This window comes from Triturus cristatus, chromosome 10 (genome assembly GCF_964204655.1).
Source record: "Triturus cristatus chromosome 10, aTriCri1.1, whole genome shotgun sequence".
NCBI classification, from domain to species: domain Eukaryota; kingdom Metazoa; phylum Chordata; class Amphibia; order Caudata; family Salamandridae; genus Triturus; species Triturus cristatus.
This window is the reverse complement of record NC_140593.1, coordinates 1,158,069,931-1,158,094,636: the sequence shown is the minus strand read 5'-3', so window position 1 is coordinate 1,158,094,636 and position 24,706 is coordinate 1,158,069,931. Positions and strand designations below refer to the sequence as shown.

The following is a 24,706-nucleotide window of genomic DNA, read 5'->3' as shown; positions in this document are numbered from 1 at the left end:
CTTTTTGGTGATGTGTCAAATACCTCTCACAATCATAGAAGGTGAGGGGCTCTGACGGCTGCTTTCTCCTCTTAGAGGATGTTAGACCTTTCATTCTTACCGAGCACAAACTCTTTCACATCTGAGACCAGAGACAGAGACTTGCAGGCAGTCTGGAACTACAGCCCACCGCCTCCACACTCCCCTACCAAGGAGAACCATGCAACAAAAAAACAGGCCCCGTCTGTTTCTTCTTTAAATTGAAATGCCATGAGCACTGAGCCAGTTTTAGCCGAGACATTTTCAAGGATGGGATGCTTTTGACGGTGCTGCCCTGTTTGCGAAAATAATCTGGTGCCTACCTTACTGATGTGAGAGAGGCCGCCGTTGTTAAGTGGGTTACAGCGAGTCGTCGGAGCTTCCCTGTGACACTGTGATGTGTTGGTTGCTACAGCAACGTTGTTTGAGGTGAGCATTGAGCACGAGGACGCGGTGACGCATCAACATCGGCGTTTGCACTCATTGCCATTGCCTGATTGCCTGGAGACAATTGTGACATACCTGATCAGTTCCAGAGAAGCGTGGCAACGCAGCTCCGTCTGTTTGTTTTGCATGGAGTGTGATGCGTCCAGTATTAAGAGCGTCGGCATTAGTATTCATCGACGCCGTATTGCTGCACGTCGGGTGCTTGGCAACGTGTGACACGGATTGAGGGCAGACCCACATTTTGTTTTGCAGTCGTGAATCGATTAAGGACTGACTGGAGTCGCGGGAGCAGAAAGAACTACCAAGTCTATGTCTCTGGTGACTACCTCACTTATTTTAGTTTGTTGTGTTGCCAAACACCCAAGTTTCTGTATGACATTTCATAGTACTTCCAATTAGAGTGCCTTGGTATCAATTTTGAAGGGACACATTGTTTCTAATGGTGTAACGCTGTGTGTGCATTCTACTGCTTTACCACATAATTGATTGTGCTTGCCATGGATACCACTTCAATTATAGCTTCGCCAAAATTTTTACAAGGACCAGGGGTTCCAACCATGATATGGGAGGACTGGCCTGGATCTTTTGAGACTTATTTAGAGTCAATAGGGGGATAAACTTTTGTAGCTTTTCGGAAACTCGCTATATTAAAACACAATTTAGGCGTAGAGGGTAGAAAGGTGCTGAAAACTCTACCTAAACCCTTACGTGCTACATCCACTAATCTGGAGGGTGAGGGTGAGGGTGAGGAGGAGGAAACAAGTTCTGATGACACAACAATTGATGAGTATTTAGAAGATTTAAAGGCTTTGGAGGACAATTATGGTAAAAAAACAAACATAGTTGTGGAGAGGCACAAGTTCTTTTCAAGGGCGCAATTAGTAGATGAAAGTGTAGAACAGCATGTAGCGGTTTTAAGAACGTTGGCTGCCACATGCAAATTTTGTGATTTGCATGATGAGATAATTAGAGATCAGTTCAATAACCGGACCAGCAATGTTAAGATTCAGGAAAGGTTGCTTGATTTGAAGGATCCATCCTTGCAAAAGACGATTGACATTGCAAGGATGGTAGAAAACACCTCTCGTTATGTTAAGGAGTGTAGCAATGAACAGAGGCTGGATAAAGTTGATCCTAACAATGTAAATGAGGTTCACAGAGTCAAAAAGGTTGCAGAGGAGGTTAAGACTCCTCATCAAGTTAAACCATTTGTGGAAAAAACACAGTCGAGCAAAAATAGACGCGCATGTTTCAGGTGCGGAGGTTTCAGGCATACTGCTGAAGCTGAACGATGCCTTGCCTCTGAGGTTACTTGCTTCAACTGCAAAACACTGGGTCACTTTTCCAGAATGTGCAGGTTGGGTAGTAATGTAGTTTGGAAGCGTTCTGTAAATTTGGTAAGGGAGTGTGAAGATAAAGGATATTCAAAAGGCGAACAAGACAACACTGTTGAGGTTATGGTAATTTGTGGTAATACGGTGAATGAAATATCAGAAGGGTATCAACCTCCCAAGTGAACCCTATCAATGAACCAAGTTGATGTATCATTATGGGCAGAGTCATGTTCCTCTTACACAATAATCAACCAGAGAACATAGGAAACAAAGGCAAGTGTGAGTTATTACCACCAGATGTTGATCCCGAAGGGTATTGTGGCACAAAACTACAGTTGTTGGGGTATTTTATGAGTCATCTAGTTTACAAAGGCAGATGCACACATAGTAAGGTGTATGTGGTGGAACATGGCAGAGCTCTATTTAGTTGGAGAGAACAAAGGAATTTGGGGATAATACTGGATCCCAATCAGCATGACCAAGTCTTGTTGCCTCAAGATACTGCGAAAGCAAACTGGCATGTGAGGTTTTCTGAATTATTTAGCGACAAACTGGGATGTCTGAATAAGTCTGAACACCGCATAGTACTAAAGGCTGGGTGTGTTCTTGTGGGCCACAAGGTCAGAAACGTGCCATTCATTCTGCACACACAACTCACAGATCAATTAGACAGGTTGTGTGAGGCCAAAGTTATTGACCTTATAGAGGCATCGGAATGGCTCAGTCCCATAGTTTTGGCACGCACGTTGCGCATGTGTGTGGACTTGAGGGACTTAAACCATAATATCTGGGGTGATCACCATCATCTACCACGCATCATTGAGATGGTGGCTAGTATAAAGAATGCCATGTATTTTTCTTCTATTGATCTTTCCAACTCATACCACCAGGTGAAATTACATCCTGATTCCAACCACTTGACCTCTTTTATTACACCGGAAGAATGGTTTCAGTTTCTACGCATGCCATTTGGTTTTGCATCCGCCTCTGCAGTCTTTCAAAGGCTCATAAGCAGCATTCTGAGGGGTATTGCAAATGTAAGAGTGTTTCAGGATGACATTTTAGTTTGGGGCGATGATTTGAGCAACCATGATGATGTGTTGAATGAGGTCCTGAGGAGATTGCAAGAGGCCGGTTTGACCATGTGTGCTGAGAAATGTAAATTTGGAGTTAAGCAAATAGATTATCTTGGGCAAACATTATCAAGGGACGGAGTCAAGCCCAAAAAGAATTTATTGGAGGCAATTGACAGAGCTCCTGTGCCATCTGACAAGGAGCAGTTGCGTTCCTTCCAAGGGCTAGCTGAGTATTTTTCTAAATGCGTTCAACATTTTGCGAACAGTGTATAATTTAAGACTTTTGATGAAGAAGGGTACACCATTTGTGTATTCAGATAAATGCCAATTTGCATTTGAAGTGATTAAGGCAGACATAGTGAAGGCTGTAGCTTTTAAACCATACGACCCACGTGATGCATCTATCGTGGTGATGGATGCCAGCGCATATGGGTTAGATGCTGTGCTCATGCAGAAAAAGGAGAGAGGTGAGCGTATCGTAGCCTTTGCCTCACGTACCCTCAAGGGTGCAGAAGTAACTTATTCTGTAATTGAAAAGGAAGCTCTAGCTTGTTGGTGGGGCGTCAGCCCTTTAAAAACGCATATATTGGGAACAATATTCGAACTTAGAACCGACCACAGGCCTCTTATCGACATTTTTACCACCAAGGGTGCAGGTGAAGCAACGCCTAGGATTGCAAAATGGTTATACCGCCTGCAAGAGTATGATTTTCAGCTGAAATATTGACCTGGGAACAAAAACATAAATGCTGATTATCTGTCTCGTTTGCTGTTACCGCATCGAAATGACGGACCGTACGATGATAAGGAGGAGAGGCTGGTGGCCAATGTAGAAGAATCGTGTAAAGGGGCCGTGAGCGAGTATGAGTAGAAACGAGCGGTGGCAGAGGATGATGTGATGCAACAAATAGTGTCATATTTGACAAGCAACACAGGACAGCAAGCTTTGGTGAGAAGGGAACTCACGGATTACAGGATGATGTGGTCTGAATTATCTGTAGTGGACAGAGTCATTAGGAGGGGGGACAAATTGGAGGTACCTTCAGGATTATGCACCAGGATTTTGATGTTGTTACATGAGGGTCACAGCGGCATGTCTGACCTGAAAAAGAGAGCCAGGTGCAACTTTTGGTGGCCTGGCATGGATAAAGAAATAGAAAGATGTGTGCATAATTGTGTGGCGTGCATGTGCAGTGATAAATCACACAAGTCACAAGAAACAGCTATATTGCCCACTATGATGCCAACCAAACCCTGGGAAAAAGTTGTGCTCGATATTTGTGGTCCCTTTAATTCTAGGGGCATTGACAACAAATATGCCATGGTTCAGGTGGATTATTTTACCAAATGGCCGGAGGTTGCATTTGTGAGGGAGATCAAATCGTCCAATGTGATTGACTTTTGCGAAGACGTGTTTCGCAGGGAAGGGTATCCTAAATCGATCTTAATGGACAATGGACCACAGTTTGTTGCCGGCGAGTTTGAAAGATACTTGGTTAAGGCAGGTATCTCACATCTTACCACAGCAGTTTACAATGCCAGGGAAAATGGTCTTGTGGAAAGATTCAACTGTGTTGTAAAGGAGGGTGTACAATTGGCTGATGCATGTGGAGAGGATTGTAAAAACACTGTGAAGGAGATGTTATGGAGCTATCTGAACACACCCCACATTGCCACTAAGGAAACTCCTTTTAGTCTTCTTAAGGGCCGTGTCGCGTGTACAAAGGTGAAACTGGCCTGGATGTGCAAATCAAGTTTCACAAGAGTGAATAGGGACAACCTGGTGTGCAGGGTGCAGGGATATCAAATTAAATACACAAGCAGACATAATAACAAAATCATTGTGTTGTGCACGCAGTTTTATAAGTGTTGACTGGGTTAGGATACAACTTTGTGGTAGTCAGAGAACTGGTCTATCAAGAATGGTCGAAACCCAAGCAAGTTACCAAGGGTGAGGGCAACAATGTGTGGTTGGGTGATGGAAAAAGGTGGAACGTGAGGAGTGTAACTAGATGCAATGATGTGGAGCGCGACGCATTGTTGAAGAAGCAATTTTCCGTTCCTTCACACTCTAGTTCTTGGAATATGCAGGAAGGCAAGCACATGGTGTGTGTTCGATCCAAACCAGTCTGGCAGAAGGATTATATCTGCACTTAGATTTGGTGCTCCAAGCAGTTTTTTTTGTATCACATGCAGTTTTGTTTTTGGTTTGTTATGTTAATTGTTTTATATCAGGAGGGGAGACGTGTTGTATCTTAGCAATGTATCTAGGCGATGATATCCTGGTTTCCCCAGCATCTGGTTGCCATCTCCACTGGATTCTGGAGTGTAGAATCCAGGGGACAGAGAGCAGGCAGTTGCTGAGGTAAAATGACCTCGGTGTTTCGGGGGTTGGCATACTTCCACATAAACTTCTTTCTACCATCCAATTGGTTTCCTGTGGACTTAAAAGAATGCATGTAATCTTTTGAAATTGCAGCTCCAGCAGGAGTCCATGTGGCTCAGATTTAAAGTTGTGACTTCATCCACCTCAACACCATTACTTCTAAAGACAACAAGCATTCAACTACATATACTTAAAAACAAAGCCACGCAATTAAATACCATACAATTTCACAACACACAAATGCACACCACATAATTCCACTACACAAACTATTCCAACATCTCATAATTCTGCACCACACAAGTCAACACTACATCATTACACTACATGCCTCATAATGACAATTCAACTCCACAAATTTCCACTCCTCTCCATGCCACACAATTCCACTTCACATAATACCACTCCATGCAACATAATTACATTGCACCACATGCAGAAAAATTCAACTCCAAATAATTCCACTACATATATTTAGACTCAAAACTACATAATTACACGCCACATATATCCACTCAGCCCCAAAGCACATATTTACACTCAACAGAATTTAACTCCGCAACGTGAGTCATATTTACACGCCACATATTTTCACACCATGCAAAACAATTCCACTCAATGCCACGCCACACAATTCAACACAACACAGTTCCATATAGCACAACATAATGTGCTCCACTCCATGATTCATAAGTACACTCCGCTTAAAGACTGAAGGAGAAGGGCACAAGTGCCGCCTTGCTCCCGTTTTTTAGGTCTCGCCTAGGCAGTGCATGCGCCATCTTGAGCCATATTTACACTCCACATAATTTCACACCATGCAAAACAATTTCACACAGTTCAACACCACACAATTCCATACCACACAACATAATTCATATCACTCTATACCACATAATTAGACTCCACATAAATCTACTCCATGTCACATAACACTCCACATATTTTCACTCCTTGCCACACAACTTCACACAACACAACATAACACAATTACATTCCACTGCAGAAAATTCCACTCCACAACACACAATTCCACTACACTCCACATACATCCAATCCACACCACACAATTCCACATCATGCCACATAATTCAGCACTGTACCATAGAATTTTACACAATACATGCCTATCCACAACACACAATACCACTACACATAAATCCACTACACTTAATACCACATAATTACTATTCACAAAATTCCATTGCACACACTCATCCAGCATTGCTTATATTGTTTCACTTCAGGTCTTTCAGAACAGTTTCTTTACCATAACTTTTCAAATAATATAAACCGCAAACACACTCTCTCCTCTTCTTCTTTCGGTGTCTTCTTTCAATCTCTTTATGCGTCTAACCTTCTCATCCCTCCATCCTCTCATTTTCACACGCTCTTTCTACTACTCAATCTAAAGTTCATTCAGCACCTCATCAACAATCTACCTGTTCCTCTCAATCTTATTTTCTATGTACTTTATACAGCTCTCACCCCATCTATTCACCATGCCATATATTTCCAATACTCAAATTACCTACACACCACATAAATCCACCTCACACAATTACACAACTACCAATTCCAATGCAAACCACATAATTCCACTACAAACATACATCCACTCCATTAAAAACAAAAAACATAAGTAAAAAAAAAATATCATTTAGAACGCAAATAGCTCTAACTTTCACAAATGCCAGACCGATTGCTTTGCAAATGCTTGTTCTTTTTCTTCAGTGCACCTCTTTAAGCAGCCCGTGTGCATTCCTGGTTGCATCACAGTGCCACAGAAACTCATTTGCAGAGGGGCACCGTTGGGCTGTATTTAAGCTAATTTTTGGTTGGTTGTGGGCTAGAGAATGCTAAAAAAATCTGGCAACATTGGTGGCTTTCATCAGAGGCAGCTGACTCAACCGAAGAACGGGCCACAGATGTGACCGTCTTATCCAGCTGTTTATAGACTGCGTGCACTGACAGCGCTGCTGTCCCAGGTAAGGCTTTCGTTTCGATACAACTTCAGGCCCTGGGGCTCAAAACCACTCGTCAATGACAGATTTCAAAAGACAGATCGCGAGGTTGAAACTTTTTTTCGGTCCCCTTTTTTTCGGTCCCGTCTACCCATGGCGTTGCCACTGTAATTCATGCTCGCTGTCTGTCCCGTGACATCTTGCATGTGGCGCGGCGACAAAGCTGTCGAGTTTGGAACTTGGGACCCTGGTTTAACTCTCAGTGGAAGTCTTAATATCCAATAATGCTGTCCATATCACCTTATCTCCCCTGCCCGCAAACAAAATGGAGGGTTAGTTGCGTAATATACCCAGTGATTCTGTTAAGTGCGCCGATGTCCGTGAGTCGAGTTCGCGCTATATGAAACTGCAAAATATACTTATGATTTTGGAGAAGTATTTAAGCCATAAATAAAAGTCGTCCAGCTTCAAGAATTCACAACGTCACATACATGCCGAGCTGAAAGTTTCTTTAAAATGTAAACCCTCTTTCCTTTGCGGCTGGAATGCGAAAAAGTTGCATCTGTGAAATAAAGCGGGTATTTCACACCTCTGCAGTGCGGGTCCCGGCTGCTGTGTTTCACAAAACGTCTTTTCAATTTCAAGATAAGAGGCAGAGTGTGGGTGTATTAGAAGCATGACGCAGATTACTCCCCGCTTGCATCCTTACGCATATCGAAATATTAAAAGCTAATGAGTAGCCCCCTACGCCTGGTGAGGCGCGCCCTTAGTTGCGCCGCGCCCTTAGTTGCGCCACGTAGCCGAGCCTCCTCCAGGGGCTAGATGCCAGAAGGGGATGGATTCCTACTGACACTCCAATACGTAAACGAAACCAACTTCAGTTATATAAGGCGGCGGCCGGGGGTCACGTCCTCCGTGTCTCCTTGGACCCCTGGGAAGCCGCAGGAGCGTCGTAACGGGTGGTTTCAAGCAGGCCTGGCGCAGCGTTATGCGATTAGATGTTGATAGCACAGTGGAGTAACATCACAGTCCTCGGGTCCCAAGTTCGTGGGTTCTTTTTCATCTTTTATATAGCGCGAACTCGACCCGAAGGTATTGGAGCGCTGTACATGAGCACCGTATTTACATTACATATTCAGGCACGGGGAGATTAAGTGATTTGCCCAGAATCACAGAATGTGGACGCGACCCCGAGGCTCCAACCCTGGTTTCCGGCACCAAAGTTGGCAGTCTAGCCGACGGACCACACCCCCTCCTCCCCTTATGGGCCATTGTGGTGTTTTCTATGGTGGGGGGAAATTGCAGTTTCATTCAGTTTTAAGGACCCGGCTACAGAAATAGCGTTAGCTCTAGCTATATACGGATGGTATTAAGGTGAAGGTCGTGGTAGCTATATACGGATGCTCTGAATGTGAAGGTCATGGTAGCTATATACGGAAGCTCTGAAGGTAAAGGTCGTGGTAGCTATATACGGATGCTCTGAAGGTAAAGGGTCGTGGTACCTATATACGGATGCTCTGAATGTGAAGGTCGTGGCATCTATATACGGATGCTCTGAAGGTAAAGGTCGTGGTAGCTATATACGGATGCTATGAAGGTGAAGGTCGTGGTAGCAATAAACGGATGCTCTGAAGGTAAAGGTCGTGGCAGCTATATACGGATGCTATGAAGGTGAAGGTCGTGGTAGCTATATATGGATGCTATGAAGGTGAAGATCGTGGTACCTATATACGGATGCTCTGAAGGTAAAGGTCGTGGTAGCTATATACGGATGCTCTGAAGGTAAAGGTCGTGGTAGCTACAAAAGGATGCTATGAAGGTGAAGGTCGTGGTAGCTATATACGGATGCTATGAAGGTGAAGGTCGTGGTAGCTATATACGGATGCTCTGAAGGTAAAGGGTCGTGGTACCTATATACGGATGCTCTGAATGTGAAGGTCGTGGTAGCTATATACGGATGCTATGAAGGTGAAGATTGTGGTACCTATGTACGGATTCTCTGAAGGTAAAGGTCGTGGTAGCTATATACGGATGCTCTGAAGGTAAAGGTCGTGGTATCTATATACGGATGCTATGAAGGTGAAGGTCGTGGTAGCTATATACGGATGCTATAAAGGTGAAGATCGTGGTACCTATATACGGATGCTCTGAAGGTAAAGGTCGTGGTAGCTATATACGGATGCTATGAAGGTGAAGGTCGTGGTAGCTATATACGGATGCTATGAAGGTGAAATCGTGGTACCTATATACGGATGCTCTGAAGGTAAAGGTCGTGGTAGCTATATACGGATGCTCTGAAGGTAAAGGTCGTGGTATCTATATACGGATGCTATGAAGGTGAAGGTTGTGGTAGCTATATACGGATGCTATGAAGGTGAAGATCGTGGTACCTATATACGGATGCTCTGAAGGTAAAGGTCGTGGTAGCTATATAGGGATGCTCTGAAGGTAAAGGTCGTGGTAGCTATATACGGATGCTCTGAAGGTAAAGGTCGTGGTAGCTATATACGGATGCTATAAAGGTGAAGGTCGTGGTAGCTATATACGGATGCTATGAAGGTGAAGGTCGTGGTAGATATATATGGATGCTATGAAGGTGAAGGTCATGGTAGCTTTATACGGATGCTATCAAGGTAAAGGTCGTGGTAGCTATATACGGATGCTATGAAGGTAAAGGTCGTGGGTTCGTGTCCCGACCATTATAATTTCTAACTACATTCCTAGGCAAGCCGGCCTGTAATGTTCTATTCCGTGTTTGTGTCCTCTCGGCATTCAGCTAGGAAGCGGCTTGCCTCGGATGTTAGCTCATGCTGTGTGCAGAGCCTATTAAGGCCTAATCGAGTCGGTGGTAATGAGTATGCCGCTAGGCGGCCCGGGCCAGGGGTTCGTACCTCGGCGTGCGCAAGTTCAGGGCACGCACTCCTACTCATCAGTGTGCGCGTGCGGACGCTGGCTCTGGGTGCGGAGGGTGGCTGCCTACAGCGGTCATCGGGAGTGTCCGCTGGAGCATGCACCACCACCGGAGCCAGGGAAACGCACTAGTTCGGTAGTGTCCTGCAAGGTAGTCTCAGTTCCCGCGTGTCCCCCAGCTATGCTGCAAGTTGGCGTTGTTTCCTTAGGTTCTTTTTGTTTTGTTATTTATGAACGAATTGTGCATTTTTGAACTTGTTTAAAATAACCAGCAGTTGGGACATCGAAGTGTCACTGCTCTGTCGGACTCTGAAGGGACGTAGAAACAAATGAAGGAAAAGCGCAAAGTGACGTTGTTGCCGCGCCCTAGCGTTTTGTGGGTCTTTCCTTGGCGCTTGCATACTCACGCATATCCAGGGCTCGAGTCGGGAGTCCACGCAGGTACACGGCGTCCCCCCACTCTTTTCACAGGGTGGACGCCGTCCCCCCTACCAAGAAGCTGGGCCCCACAGAAATATGCTGAACGTGTCCCGGTGTAATTTTCAGACACCGGGCACGTTAAGCACGTGACGTCATGAGGTGATTTGCATATTGTCAGTCCCACCCCACTTCATTTTATAGGACTTGTGCTCTGCGCATATCGAAATATTAAAGCTAATAGTATGATACAACCACTGAAAGAGTGGGATGGAAAATAGTATTTACGCAGATTAGCGCTTGTCTGACTATAAAAGTAGTCTCAGGAGATGTCAGCCTTCACGACTAAATGTTGCCTCGAGTGAAGCTCCACACCTGCCGTAAACTCTGTAGTAAACGCTCCTAGACACTGACTGTGCATTGTAGATTTGTCTCTCATGCCAGTCACATTTCTGCCAGAGCCCACTTTCAAAACAACAAATATCGGTCCAATTTAGAAAAAGCGGAAGAGGTGTGGCGTATCAGCCAGGGCGCCTGAATCTGGACCACGGGGTTTGTGGTTTGATCCCCGGCGGCAGGTTGGTCCAGCACCATGTGACTCTGGTAAATAGCTCTTAATCTTCCCGACGGCCCCCAGCGCCTTGACACCCTCGGTTGCGCTTTACAAATACTGGATTTCATTTCGTTTTTGCAGTGTGTCTTTTTAGAAGGCCTTGATGGATTTTGCAGCAAAGCAGAATTTAACAGGATTGGGGCAATCAAACCTCCCTCCAATATGGCCAGGTATTCCCTACACCCCCTCCTCCCCAATCAAGACCCGTGACAGGAGAGAAGTTTTTGGATGCGGGGGGGGGGGGGCAAAACACCCCCGGCCGTATTTATTATACAAAATTAATAAACATTTATCAAATATACAATATTTACAAAATGTAGCAGAAAATATACTTTACACTGATTACAATTGATAAGTACAGATATCAGATGGCTAACCTTAACAGAACTCTAATACAGAGGTTTCCTAGCCATATCTAAACATACCTTTAATAATCATTACAATCTTTATTTAGTACATACCTAATAGAGCCTACAGCAAGGTCAGTAACTGGTGTCAGATCCTTATCAATTTCTAACCACGCCCTCCAGCCGGAGTGCGCATGCGCAGAGGGCCTGTTCACCGTGAGGGTACTTCCCCCCCCCGGTTACCCCCGTACGCTCTGTACCTGATCTCCATAAAGGGGCCCTTGCAGCTGTGTGCCATTTACTGGCGCCGTTGTGCACGGGCAGGATGGCCAACCAGCCTAGAGAAAGCGTGACTCCCTCCTCCCCCGCACCCAACTGCCCCTGGAGTTCTAGGAGAGACCACTTGTTCCTCCCACTTGGGCGACCCCATTCGGGAATGGCGCCGCCCTCTAAGGACCTTAAATTTATTGCTCACCAATCATGACCTTACCGCCTGACCAAAGTTATCATAAATATGACGATTGACGACCTGTGGATGAAACAAATTAGCATTTCTACACAACCTTGACCATTATCTCATCCTCCAAAGACTAATAACATCCTAATATTCCCTAAAGAACACTCTCAAAACCTATTTGCTTCTAGGGGATGGTGGGTGGGAAATCAAAAGTTAAAGCCTCCTAGCGAGGCTTGGGGGCAAGCTGGGGAGCCAGGAGCAAAGAGGCAGATTCCTGAGCTCCCCAGCCCTTTATAGCCCTTGATGGCCCGGCCAGGGCTACTGGCCGGATGTTGCCCTTACACGCGACCCGAAAGTGATTCCAATCACTTCCGGGTCGCACCTCGAGGCCAGGACCTATGGGGGAAGGAGGCGCGCCTGCCGCGTCACGAATGTGCGCGAGAAGCACGCCCCCTGTTCCAGAGGAGTGGGCCGGCTCGACCGCCATACTTTTGGCGTGGCCGATGCCGGTCCCGACGTTCTATATGGCCAGGTACTCCCTACACCCCCTCCTCCCCACTCAAGACCCGTGACAGGAGAGAAGTTTTTGGATGCGGGGGGCGAAACACCCCCCCGGCCGGATTTATTATACAAAATTAATAAACATTTATCAAATATACAATATTTACAAAATGTAGCAGAAAATATACTTTATACTGATTACAATTGATAAGTACAGATATCAGATGGCTAACCTTAACAGAACTCTAATACAGAGGTTTCCTAGCCATATCTAAACATACCTTTAATAATCATTACAATCTTTATTTTCTGCGTACCTAATAGAGCCTACGGCAAGGTCACTAACTGGTGTCAGATCCTCATCAATTTCTAACCACGCCCTCCAGGAACAGAGTGACTCAAAAGAACGAGCGCTCGTGGCAAATGTGGTAAATATGACGACAATCAGCAATGGATCTTGGAGCGACATCTGTCCCAGCAAATGTGATGATTACCAGGAATGGAGCGACTGATTATGCGTGCTCTAGTGTTACGGACAGAAACCAACTAAAACAAGGGTGAGTACATCACAGAGGGGGTGGGGAGAAGCAGACCTGCGAGAGAGAGCACACCATATTTAGCTTCAGCAGCACATGAAAACCAAATGTAAATGTCAAAAACTTTACACACAGCTCCAGCCACTTAGGGCCATATGTAGGTAAATTACATTTAACGATTCTTAAATACCGAATTTTACCGATTCGGTATTTATGAATCGGTAAATGTAATGTAGGTAAACAATCGGTAATTATTACCGATTCGGTAAATATCAGTATTTAAGAATCGGTATTTACCGAATCGGTAATAATGCATCCCTTCCCATTCATTCCTATGGGCCTGGAGGCCCATAGGAATGAATGGGAAGTCAGTTACCATTACCGATTCGGTAAATACCGAATCGGTAATAGGGGAGGCATTATCATGGGTGGCAGGGTGTCACATTGACATCCTGTTGCACCCCTGATTCGTGCATGTGTGCACATGTGGCACACATACATGCCCTAAGGGCATGTATGTCTGCCACACGGCACTTTTCAAATAGCACAAAAATGCTTTTTGAAAGGTATTCGTCATTTACCATCAACTTGTAGTTGGTGGTAAATAACGAATCCAGGCACCAATGATGCACTCACTTGAGTGCCCCCTACATAGCATTTCTGGATTCGGTATTTACCGATTCAGTATTTTACCGATTTCTAAAATTCCGAATCGGTAAATACCGAATCCAGAAATCAGCCACCTACATCTCAATTGGCTAAATACCGGTCGGTAACGGGATATTTACCGAATTTCGGCCGTTACCGACCGGTATTTAGCTTCCTACATGAGGCCCTTAGTCTCTTGTTTTTATGGCCTGCAGGTAATTATGGGGTGGGGCGCCGGGGAAAACTATCGGGCGGAGAGTGACCTGTAAAACGTGCGCAGACCAGTGGAACCATAAACAGGATCTGGTCCTCACCCAAACGCCTTGTAATCGTGACAGAAACAGTACGCATTTCGCTTTTTTTTTTAAACGTAAACAAAGAATCCTTAAGAATTTTTAGCAATAAAGTTTCCATCTGGAATGTTAAAACTGTGCAATTTCCTTACCACAACAGCGGACGTTGATTCTGTCTTTTTCATGGAGATTAAGTCAATACTAATACAGGATGGGGGCGTGGCTTGCGCGCCGCTACGAGATGGCGGGTCGCGCTTGAGCTCCGTGTCGAGCGAGGGACGTCAGAGGCTTATTTACTGCCTCACATTGCCCCATACATGTTAAATGGTGGCTTTATATCCCTGATGATGCCGGGTGCTGATTGAGTGGGATTTCTGACTTCTGGAGCTGTCGGAACTGTTTTTCTGCCGTTCTGTGGTGGTGCTCGGTGCTTTCACGAGCGGCCGCCATTTTGTTTTTTCCTATCTTGACGGAGACGCTTTTTCTCCTCAACACGGTGGCCTTTTTCTTCGGTCTTGCCAGGAATGATGGAAAACAGGTGCTGGTGGCTGTCTCCATAGTTATGGATGTCTCTATTGGATTTCTTTCATTACTCACGCTACATTACTACCTATGGTGAGAATATTTGGACTTTATTTTTCTATACTTTTCTTCAGAGTGCCTCCGATGCCTTTATTTGGTGTTTTTCTGCTCTATGACACCCTGCTTTTTGGTCTGTTTTGATTTCGGCAGGCGTTTCTTTTAATACATGCAGAGCATTATATTTTTGTCATGAGATTCCTCTCATTTACCATGTAAGTCCGCCATTAGCGTTTTCCTATGTTGGTTGCTGAAAGTGCGCTTTCCACTTTTTGCTCATTTCTTTTTTGTATATTAATATACTAGTATCCTTTGGCTTTTTCCTTCCCTTCATTTCTCTGAGGTGCTGTATTTTGCCCCTACGGTGGCTGCGTGCTCTATGGCTGCAAATATGGGCTTGTCACCAAATGCTAAAGACGCAAAGGACTCTAAAGCTTCTCTTAAGAGGTCCAAGCAAATATCTCCTACACCTGACACTCTTCACAAAGACACCACATCCACGCTTGAGACTATTCTGACGCGCCTTAATGATGTTCATGCCATTGCGCAGTCTACCAAGACTAACACAGATTTGCTGCAAGTGGAGGTGGCAGCCATTAGGAATGATTTCAAGGCGCTGTCCCTTCGTGTTTCAGCCACAGAAACTCGTATTAGTGGTGCAGAGGATACTATGCAAAAGCAATCTAGGACTCTTTGCCAGTTAGAACACGCAATGGCGGCATTGCGGAGAGATCTCACTGAACAAGAAGATCGTAACCACAGATCCAATCTGCGCATTTTTGGTCTTCCGGAGGGGGTTGAGAAGGATGCCCCTACTATGATTGAGTTCTTATAGCAGTGGCTTCCTTCTACGCTACAAATTTCTTTTCAAAAAGACTTTGAGCTGGAACGGGCACACCGTGTTCCCACCTTTCGTTCTAAATCTGCCACGCAACCAAGAGCAATCATTTTTAAGCCACTGCGCCATCAACATACGGAACAAATTCTGGCTCATATGCGGAAGATTAAATCTGCCTCATGGAATGGCCATCGCATTTCAATTTCTCAGGACTTCGCCAGGGACACAGTAATAAGGAGGAAGGGCTTTCTTAATCTCCGGAAGCGTCTCTCTGAGATGAATATTCCCTTCTCTTTTTCTGGCCCTTCAAAATTCCGCATTACCTTCAAAGGTCGCTCCAGAATTTTTGATGAACCTGCTGTTTTAGCCTCGTTTTTGGATAATCAGATGGAGCCACAGATGGAACTTCAACTGGAAACGTCGCTTGACCCTGGTTCCTCTGGCACCTGATGTGGTTACATATGACTGCATTGAGTTTTCTCTTATCCAGATCTATTAAGTTTATCTTTTTTTAGATCTGCGTGTGGTCTTAGTGTCCACTATTGTTGGTGTGCTGTTGCTGTTTTTCTCGTGCGTGACGGTGTAAGCTCAGTGGGCCTGTGTTTTTTCTCCGTTTCTTTGTCAGGTCTACCTCATATCTTTATGATGAAGTGGACCGATATCTCCGGTATCTCTTCTTTATGTACTTTCTATTGTTTCGTGATATTGTTTCTTGTTAGGTTGGTCTCACTTCTGCTCGCTTTTTTAGTACGTATCAATCTTTTCCCTCTTTGCTTGTTTCTTATGTGTGTCAGATTCCGGTTCATTCTTGTTCTTCCTCTCTTCCTGGTTTCAATTATTGACTCTTTCGTTGTCATATTTTTTCTTTTGTTGTTTTCGTCTCTATGGAGTAAGTTATTGATTATTACCTGTCTTGTTTTATGGTTTAGGTGCATAAATGGCTTCATAGACACTTATTAATTGCTATATATAGAGATAACTTTAATGTTTGTATAGTTAGTTTTTCTATTTTTATTTCATTGCTGTATCACTGTGTGGTTCGTTTTCCTATTATTATGGACTGCTTATCTATATTAGATCTAATTTACTATATTTATATTGCACTTTATTGTCTCATGTTTTTTTTACTTATATAGTTATATATTTAAGATACTCTTGCCTCTTTAAATTAAATTAAGTATAACAAGGTTTTATATACTTGTGAACAGTTTAATAGATGTCTTCCTTTAGATGTTACATTTTTTATTATATACTTGTTTTTTTTATTTATCTTTCATAGAGCTTCATTGATTGTTATACTGATCAGTTATTTCATCCTTTACTTTCTTATGCTTCATTTCTTCTCTTCATACTACACCTTATAGTCTTCTGTGGAATTCGTTTCTCTTTCTTTACTCTTTCCTGCTCTTCATAAGATATATATTGTTTGATGCTTTCTCATATTTGAGATAGTTATTAGCTTGTTTTTCTGCATTTCCTCATTTGTAACACTGGACATCTTTCTATCTTCTGCTTTCTCCATTCTCTTCTGTTACAATCTATTTGCTACCTATGTATCAATTTGGTATATACATTTTCTGATCTAGACTTACATAATGAATTGTTTTTGGAATACTCTAATGTATTCTAGTTCTAGTTCATATTTCAGATATTTTTTCTTCTAAGAGAAGTATAATCAGTTATGTATTGTTTTGGGGCTGGCTATGCTGATTGTTTTTACTCCTCACGATGGTTCCCTTGCTCATCTTCCCATATTCCCCCTGGTATGAATTTGGTCTTTTTCAGACCTTCCTTGTTGGTTCTTCTCTTTCTTCTTCTGTCTACTTTCCTGCTTTCTTTTTCCTCTTCTTTCTCTATCTCTCTTCGGATTTCCTCCTTGGATTCTTCCTGTTTTGTGTTGTTGCCTAGTGTCTGTTTTCGAATTTTTTTGGTTGTTGTACATCCTCTATCAAATATAGAGTATCATTTTTCCCTATTATTGGTTTTATGTCTGGATTGAATATACTTTCTCTTAATGTGAAAGGTTTAAATCATCCAGTAAAGACGTCAAAGATATTAGATTACTGCAAATCTCTTTCTTCGGAACTAGTCCTTTTTCAAGAGACAAAGGTCTCTGCTAGAGAGGCGCTGTTTTTGAAGAAAGAATGGGTTTCTGATGTTGCTTGTTCCGATGCTTCGGGCAAAAGAAACGGAGTAATTACTTTAATTTCCAAACAATCTGGTTTATCTATTATCTCCTCGGAACATGATACAGAGGGCTGTTAGTTATTATCTAAGCTGTCTGATGGTAATGCTGATCTCTTTGTCATGAATTTATATGCCCCTAACAAGGATGATCCGTCTTTTTGGAGAGCAATCACCAAAAAGCTTAATGACACACCTCATTCTGGTAATCTTATTGTAGGTGGAGACTTTAATTTACCAATGGATCCTATCCTAGATAGGAGTTCGGCATTTAATTTTCGTCCCCCTAAATCACATAAACAAATGATCAATATGTGCTCTCTTATCCATCTTCAGGATGTCTGGCATCTTCATAATCCCACGGGCTGTGATTTTTCCTTTTTTTCGTCCCCCCATTCGTCCTTTTCACGTATTGATTATCTTTTAGTTCACTCCTCTCTTATTCAATCTTCCTCATCTCCGCTTATTCATCCTATTTTGGTTTCGGACCATGCCGCGGTGACGTTCACGCTTTTGTCTTTTACCCCTAGGGCGAGACCTCGATCTTGGAGACTAAACACAGAGATATTACATGATGATTCCAAGGTTCGAGAGTTTTCCAATGATATCGAGATGTTTTTCCATGAGAATGTTGGCTCAGTTGATTCCCCTGTTGTTGTTTGGGACTCTTTTAAATGCACTTTCCGTGGCCAGGTCATCAAATGTATGTCAAGAAGGAACGCTGCCATCAGAAAAGAACTCACGGACTTAGCAGCGGAAATTAAAACTCAGGAATCTCTTTTTCGGCAATCTAAAGATAAATCTTGCCTTCAATCTATTAAGAATTTAAAATATACATACAATACTATAGTCACTAAGAGAGCTCATATAGGTCTTCAGGCTCAGAAATCTAAGAAGTTGCTGCTAAAGAACCGTGCTGGCAAGATGCTTGCGGCTACATTAAAGTTCCAGAAATCTTCTTATAAATCTTCCCAAATCTCCTCTATTAATGATCATCTTGGTAAGAAAAAGTTTCAGACTGAAGAAATTCTTGAGGTCTTTCGAGATTTTTATAATAAATTATATACCCCCCCTACTCAATCTTCTTTTGAACAATGCCAAGAGTTTTTAAAGACAGTTCCTGTGAAAACTATATCGGAGGAAGATAATATCTCTTTGAATGGCCCGATCACCTCTGACGAAATTATTTCTGCAATTAAGGCAACTCGCTCCGGTAAAGCTCCAGGTCCTGATGGATATCCTATTTTGTTTTATAAAACCTTTATGCCTAAGATTGTGCCGCAGCTTCAATCTGTCTTTGATGCTTTTATTAAAGATGGTTCTGTGTCTGGCTCTGCTGCTGATGCTACTATTGTAGTAATTCCCAAAGAAGGAAAGGATCATTCGGATCCCAAAATTTTTCGTCCTATTTCTCTTCTTAACATGGAAGCTAAGATTTTTGCTAAAATATTAGCTAAACGCCTAGAATCCTTTATTCCTCTATTGGTTCATCCTTCCCAAACAGGTTTTGTAAAAGGTCGTCTTGCTCGTGATAATATCTGCACTTTTTGTCACATTCTCGGTTCTGCCAAGCGCTCCAAGCTTCCGGCGGCGGTCCTGGCCCTTGATGCGGAAAAGGCCTTTGATAAGGTCTCTTGGCCTTTTCTACGAGCTGTTCTATGTGCACACAATCTTGGTGACTCCTTTATCCGTATGGTTATGTCTCTTTATTCCCGACCTAGAGCTAACATAAGAGTAAATGGAGCTACGTCGTCCTTTTTTCACCTTCGTCAAGGTACTAGGCAAGGCTGTCCCTTGTCTCCTCTTTTATTTTTGTTATCTATTGATCCTCATCCAGACATTAAGGGATTCTCTTTTGGGTCTCATCAGATAAAAACAGCTGCGTATGCAGATGATGTTCTCATTTTTTCTGATGATATTGCAGTGGCCATCCCTGCTATTTCTGATACGATTTCTCTTTTTTCAAAAGTTTCAGGATACACTCTGAACAAAGATAAGACAGAGATGTTTCCCTTAAATGCTTATTGTTTCTCTTCTCATATGGGTTCAGCGGGATTTAAGTGGCAATCTAAACAGCTAAAATATCTGGGTATCTATTTTTGTTCCACCCTCTATGCTACGGCTACTTACAATGAATCCCAGACAATTCTTAAGGTGCGACGTCTTTTAGAAACTTGGTCTCCGAAGCATATTTCTTGGTGGGGCCGACTGCAGACTCTTAAAATGATGATCACACCTATTATTAATTTTGTTTCCTCTATGCTTCCAGTAAGGCTTTCTGATTCCTTCTTTCATGAACTTGATTTACTTACTTCCAAATTTCTGTGGAATGACAGAAGGGCTAGAATTGCTTATAAATTTTTACGGAAATCTTATGATATGGGAGGCTGTAATCTTCCTGATTGGGGGAAGTATCAAACTGCTTTTCTGGCATCCCAGGGTGCCCTTTGGGTTTCTTCTCCATCTATTCATGTTCCAGCATGGTTGACAATAGAACAAGAATGGGCCTCCCCGCTGCCGACTGCCTCCTTTTTAACCACGAATACCCTTTCTATTCCATTCTCTCGTTCTATTATTTTAGATACTATTGCTGCGGTTTGCAAGGTTGATAAGAGAGTAGCAATTCCACTGCATAAAACTAGATGGTCGTCTATTTGGCGGAATTCTAAAATCAAAATTAATATTGATCCAGAGATGATGTCTTGCTGGGCTGGGAAAGGTATTTCACTTGTTAAACATCTCTATGATTCCAACAATGACCCTTTCCCTTTCTCATCCCTAGCTCAACAATTTTCTTCATCTAACTTAGATTTTTATACATTTCTTAAGATAAAGGTAGCAATTGCTAAAATGCACCTTCATCCCTCTTCCCCTATGATTACGCTTTTCCAGTTATGGATCAGGACTGGTCATGTAGCGTCTCGGATTTACAAATTCTTATCGTCCTCTACACTTCCTTCCCAAACTGTCGCACAGCAAAAGTGGCTACGTCATTTTGATCATAGTGTTACCGATCATATTTCTTCAGATACGTGGCAAGATATTGGCAAATTTTCTCTTCGTAACAAAATCGCCCCCTCTTTAATGCAGTCTAAGTTTTTCTCTATTAATCTTCTTCACTGGACTCCCATTCGTTTGTATTCGCTAAATCTCAAAGAAGACAATCTGTGCTGGAGTTGTGGGCTTTTACCAGGCGATTTTCAACATATGTTCTTTGACTGCTCCCTTCTCCAACCCTTTTGGGATTTAATTCACAAACACCTCATGCTAATCTTTAATATTAAATTCCAACTTTCTTTTCCATTAATCCTTTTAGGTCCGTTGGCGGCCCCAGTCCCTCTGACTTTAGATTCCATGGAATTACAGTTGCTGGATCTTTTATTGATTATTGCAGTCAAAGTAATTCTCATGGAGTGGAAATCCTTTTCATCCGTTTCTTACCATACTTGGTGGGCTTGGGTTTCCTTTTTACGAAGTGCTCATACGTCAGTTGATCACGCTCATCTCTCTCCTTCTATATCTACTGGTGTTTGGAAAGCTCTTGATTCGTACATGGATTTGGCCTCCGAGGGGTTGGTGGATCAATATCCCTTTGATTTGTCTGGTTAATGTTGTCTTGTGTGTCGGGTGAATCCTTTGGAAATCCTCTCCTCTTCTTCTTCTCCTCCCTGTCTCTCTTTTTCTTAATTCATCTCTTTTCTACTCTTCCCGTCTTTTCTTTCTTCCTCTCTTTTTTCCTCTTATCCCCATTTTGCTACCGGATGGTGATACTTTTGATAACTACCTCTGCCGGATATCAACTTGTTTCGTCCCTCCTTAATTAATCTATCTATCTGATATCTGAAGATTAATGTATGACAATGATTTGATTTCCTATTATTTAATTTTATTCTAACATATGTATTGCCTTTGTCTGATATCAATTGTATCACTTTTGCTTGTATCTCATGTCCGTATTTGCTTCTTTAAAATAATAAAATTCTTTTGAAATTAAAAAATACTAATACAGGACAAAAACATTGAAAGCCAAAAAAAGCAATAGTAAATCACGAGCCAAGGCAAAAGAAAAAAATTGTGTGTCGAATAGAACATAAATGGCCAGGAGGGAAATGCTACATGTAATAGGGCCAGGCTCCATGGGAGGGAGCAAAACAGCATAAGGAGGGACAAGTATAACCGATTCACCATAGAAAAACAAGGATTTTCGAAGAGAACACAAAGGAACATATGAAAAGCAATGGGTGCGCTCTAAACCCACAGAGTAGATAAAGCATGTCTTGAAAAGACAGTGCACACGCTGCTTAGGTGAGACCTAAAAACTGGCCCACAAAGGAAAAATGGCCCACACACTGATCTGTCAGATTAGCCCATCTAGCACTGCCTGATTGCCCTATAGGCCAGTCCTACCCTGCGTGTGGACTTGGGAAACTCTGAGGAGAGGTGTGGTGCAAAGACCAGGGTGGCTGACTCCAGAGCCTAGGGCTCCCTGTCTGATCCCAGCACCCTGTGACTCTGGGCAATAGTTTGCTTAATCTTCCCGATGGCCCCCAGTGGCTTGAGACTCTCAGGAGTGATTAGTTCGCACTTTACAAATACCAGATTATTAAACTATGATTTGATTTTTTTTTTAAAAGGCAGCCAGCAGAAGGGGGAACTGCGCACCACCTCCATACATTCCAACTGACCCATTCATTCGGGAGACTCCTGTTTTTTATGCAAAAATTTGCTTTATTTTAGCAATCTCCTGCCTAAAATTGCCTGTGCTTCAATGTGGAAAAAAAAAGTCCTACGATATTTGTTTTTTCACAATCTCCCTTTTTAGGTTGAGCCTGAGCAAGCGCGCAAGCACTGCTCTGGCGATCTGTTGTATGTAGAGTATGGAGGAGAAGCCCTGCCCACATTTTTCATTGGCTTGTGTCTTTGCCCTTCATAAATGCTGGTGTCTGATTCCTTAATAGGCTTGATAGTCCCTCCTTGGTCGTCATTTGTATCCTCCCATGGCTACTGGCCCCTCTACTTTTACACATTAGATGTATTTTTTTTTTACTTTCCTGTTGTGATTTACTTTGCTCCCGCCCCCCTCTCGCTGTCCCTGTTCTCCATCCTCCTCCCATTGTCCGTGTTCCATTTGTTCCCACTCCCTGCCATTGTCTGTGTTCTCCATGCTCCCTCCCCGCTCCCGTTGTTAGAGTTCCCTTTGTTTCCGCCCCCCTCTCATCTGCTTTCTCCATCCTCCTGCCCCCTCTGTGAATGTGAGGATACGTCCCAGCCCACACTTTTAATAGTATCCTGTCGGGTTGTGACGGCAGCAACGCAGCTCAGAACGGTGCTGATTCTGTCTGCTGCAGCCACGCCTGGCCCTGGACAGGTTTGGCCTCTACTTCAGTGGGTAGTGCATTCGTCCGAGCTGTCCAATAGGCAGACCTCCGAAGACTTCCATAGAGCAGGGGACACACTATTCCGAGGCGGTGCCAAATCATTTTCCAAAGGCACAATAAGAAAGGTGCGGCTCAATGTAGATACTTAGAACATTGAAATAGTACACGCACACTTTGAGTCTCAATTTAGAACCAGCGAGTTTTACAAAAAAGTGCAGTAAAAAAAAAAAGATGTCTACAACCATTTAGCCAGTTCTTATGAACAGCTCTAGTAGCGAGAAATTCAGTGTAATGTTGGCACAGATCTTATTTCAACAGCACTCCGTTCACTGGCAACGGAACTGGGGCAATAACGTCCGGTATAGTTTCTTCCGGAGCGAATGTTATGTTTTCCAACTACCTGCCAGTCATGAGTAACGAGCTCTCCCATTTGCTTTCCCTACCGTCAGTGTTTAAAGCTGCTCAGATCCAGAAACGAAGCAGAATCACATGCTCGGATCTTCTAAAGATTTTAGACTGTGGAAGGCTAGGTAAGTGACCATTTTGAGACTCTGGATCTGGCAGGGTGCCAACGGTTTTAGTTTTTAGCCAAATATTTGCTATCCCATGTTTGGGTTTCTTTTTGCCTACAAAAATAACACTTTAAAATAATAAGTAAAGGACAGTCTTGTTTTATGGGACATAATATCCGAAACTATGGGAATTGTTTATGTGTGCATGCTCAGTAAGAGTGCTGCGCTGCTGTAACTATTGGGGAATCTGTTTTCGGAGGAGAGCTGTGATTTTTAGGTCGAGCCTGAGCAAGCGCACAAGCGCTGCTCTGACAATCTGTTGTAGGGAGAGTACAGAGGAGAAGCCCCGCCCACATTTCTCATTGGCTTGTGTCTTTGCCCTTCATAAATGCTGGTGTCTGATTCCTTAATAGGCTTGTTAGTCCCTCCTTAGTCGTCATTTGTATCCTCCCATGGCTACTGGCCTCTTTACTTGGTTGTTACAGGCTATGTGTACTTTTTTTTAGTTTCCTGTTGTGCTTTACTTTGTTCACCCCCTCCCATTGTCTGTGTTCTCCATGCTCCTGCCCCATCCCGTTGTCCGCCTTCCATTTGTTTCTGCACCCTCCCATTGTCTGTGTTCTCCATGCTCCCGCCCCCTCCCGTTGTCTGCGTTCCATTTGTTCCCGCCCCCTCCCGTTGTCTGTGTTCTCCATTCTCCCGCCCCGTCCCATTGTCCGAGTTCCCTTTGTTTTCGCCCTCCTCTCGTTGTCTGTTTTCTCCATCCTCCTGCCCCCCTCCGTGCGCTTGAATGTGAGGATACGTCCCCAGCCACACTTGAGCCCGCCTCTGGTCAGACATGGCGGCGCCTATTGCGAGTAGGTTGCTGTGTGTTTTCCTGCGCTGTCTGCCTAAACCCCGGCCTGCTCTTCTGCTGGGGTTGTGGCCAGGAGCCTCCGGAGCCCATGATTTTAGTGTGTACCCTTGCAAGCGCAGGTAAGTGCCGATGTGAGCAGGAAGCAGAGTGTTGCGCAAGGGCAGTGAAAGCAGGTAAACAGGTAGGTCTGACTGTGACCGGTCAGTGAGTCTGTCTTAAGGAAAAATGACACAACAGTCCAAGCCATCTGAATGATCCGATGGCCCTGTATCTGCAAACCCTATGGCTCCCGGCAAATCCTCGTGCCTAAGATCAGCCCGTATTTTCTCGACTTTCAAAAATAAGTGGTACTCCATTGACTGAAAGGGCAAAGTTTGTGACCTTCATCAATAAATCTGATACTTATGTAGCA

General features: G+C 43.5%; 1 protein-coding gene across 4 annotated transcripts in view; it reads left to right on the top strand.

The window, feature by feature from the left end:
- The window catches only part of LOC146796812 (metalloproteinase inhibitor 3-like), a 234,557-nt gene that overhangs the window by 18,010 nt on the left and 191,841 nt on the right, over nucleotides 1-24,706 (top strand). For 2 of the 4 annotated variants that reach the window (XM_085629535.1, XM_085629536.1), the window contains one exon: nucleotides 23,376-23,456. The exons of 1 other annotated variant lie outside the window; for it this stretch is intronic. In XM_085629535.1, coding sequence (XP_085485661.1) covers nucleotides 23,416-23,456 — 41 coding nt within the window. In that variant the 5' untranslated portion in view covers nucleotides 23,376-23,415. Of the gene's footprint in view, nucleotides 1-7,168; nucleotides 7,250-23,375; nucleotides 23,457-24,706 lie in introns of those variants that run through there. One more of the 4 variants, XM_085629539.1, reaches the window with a different exon arrangement.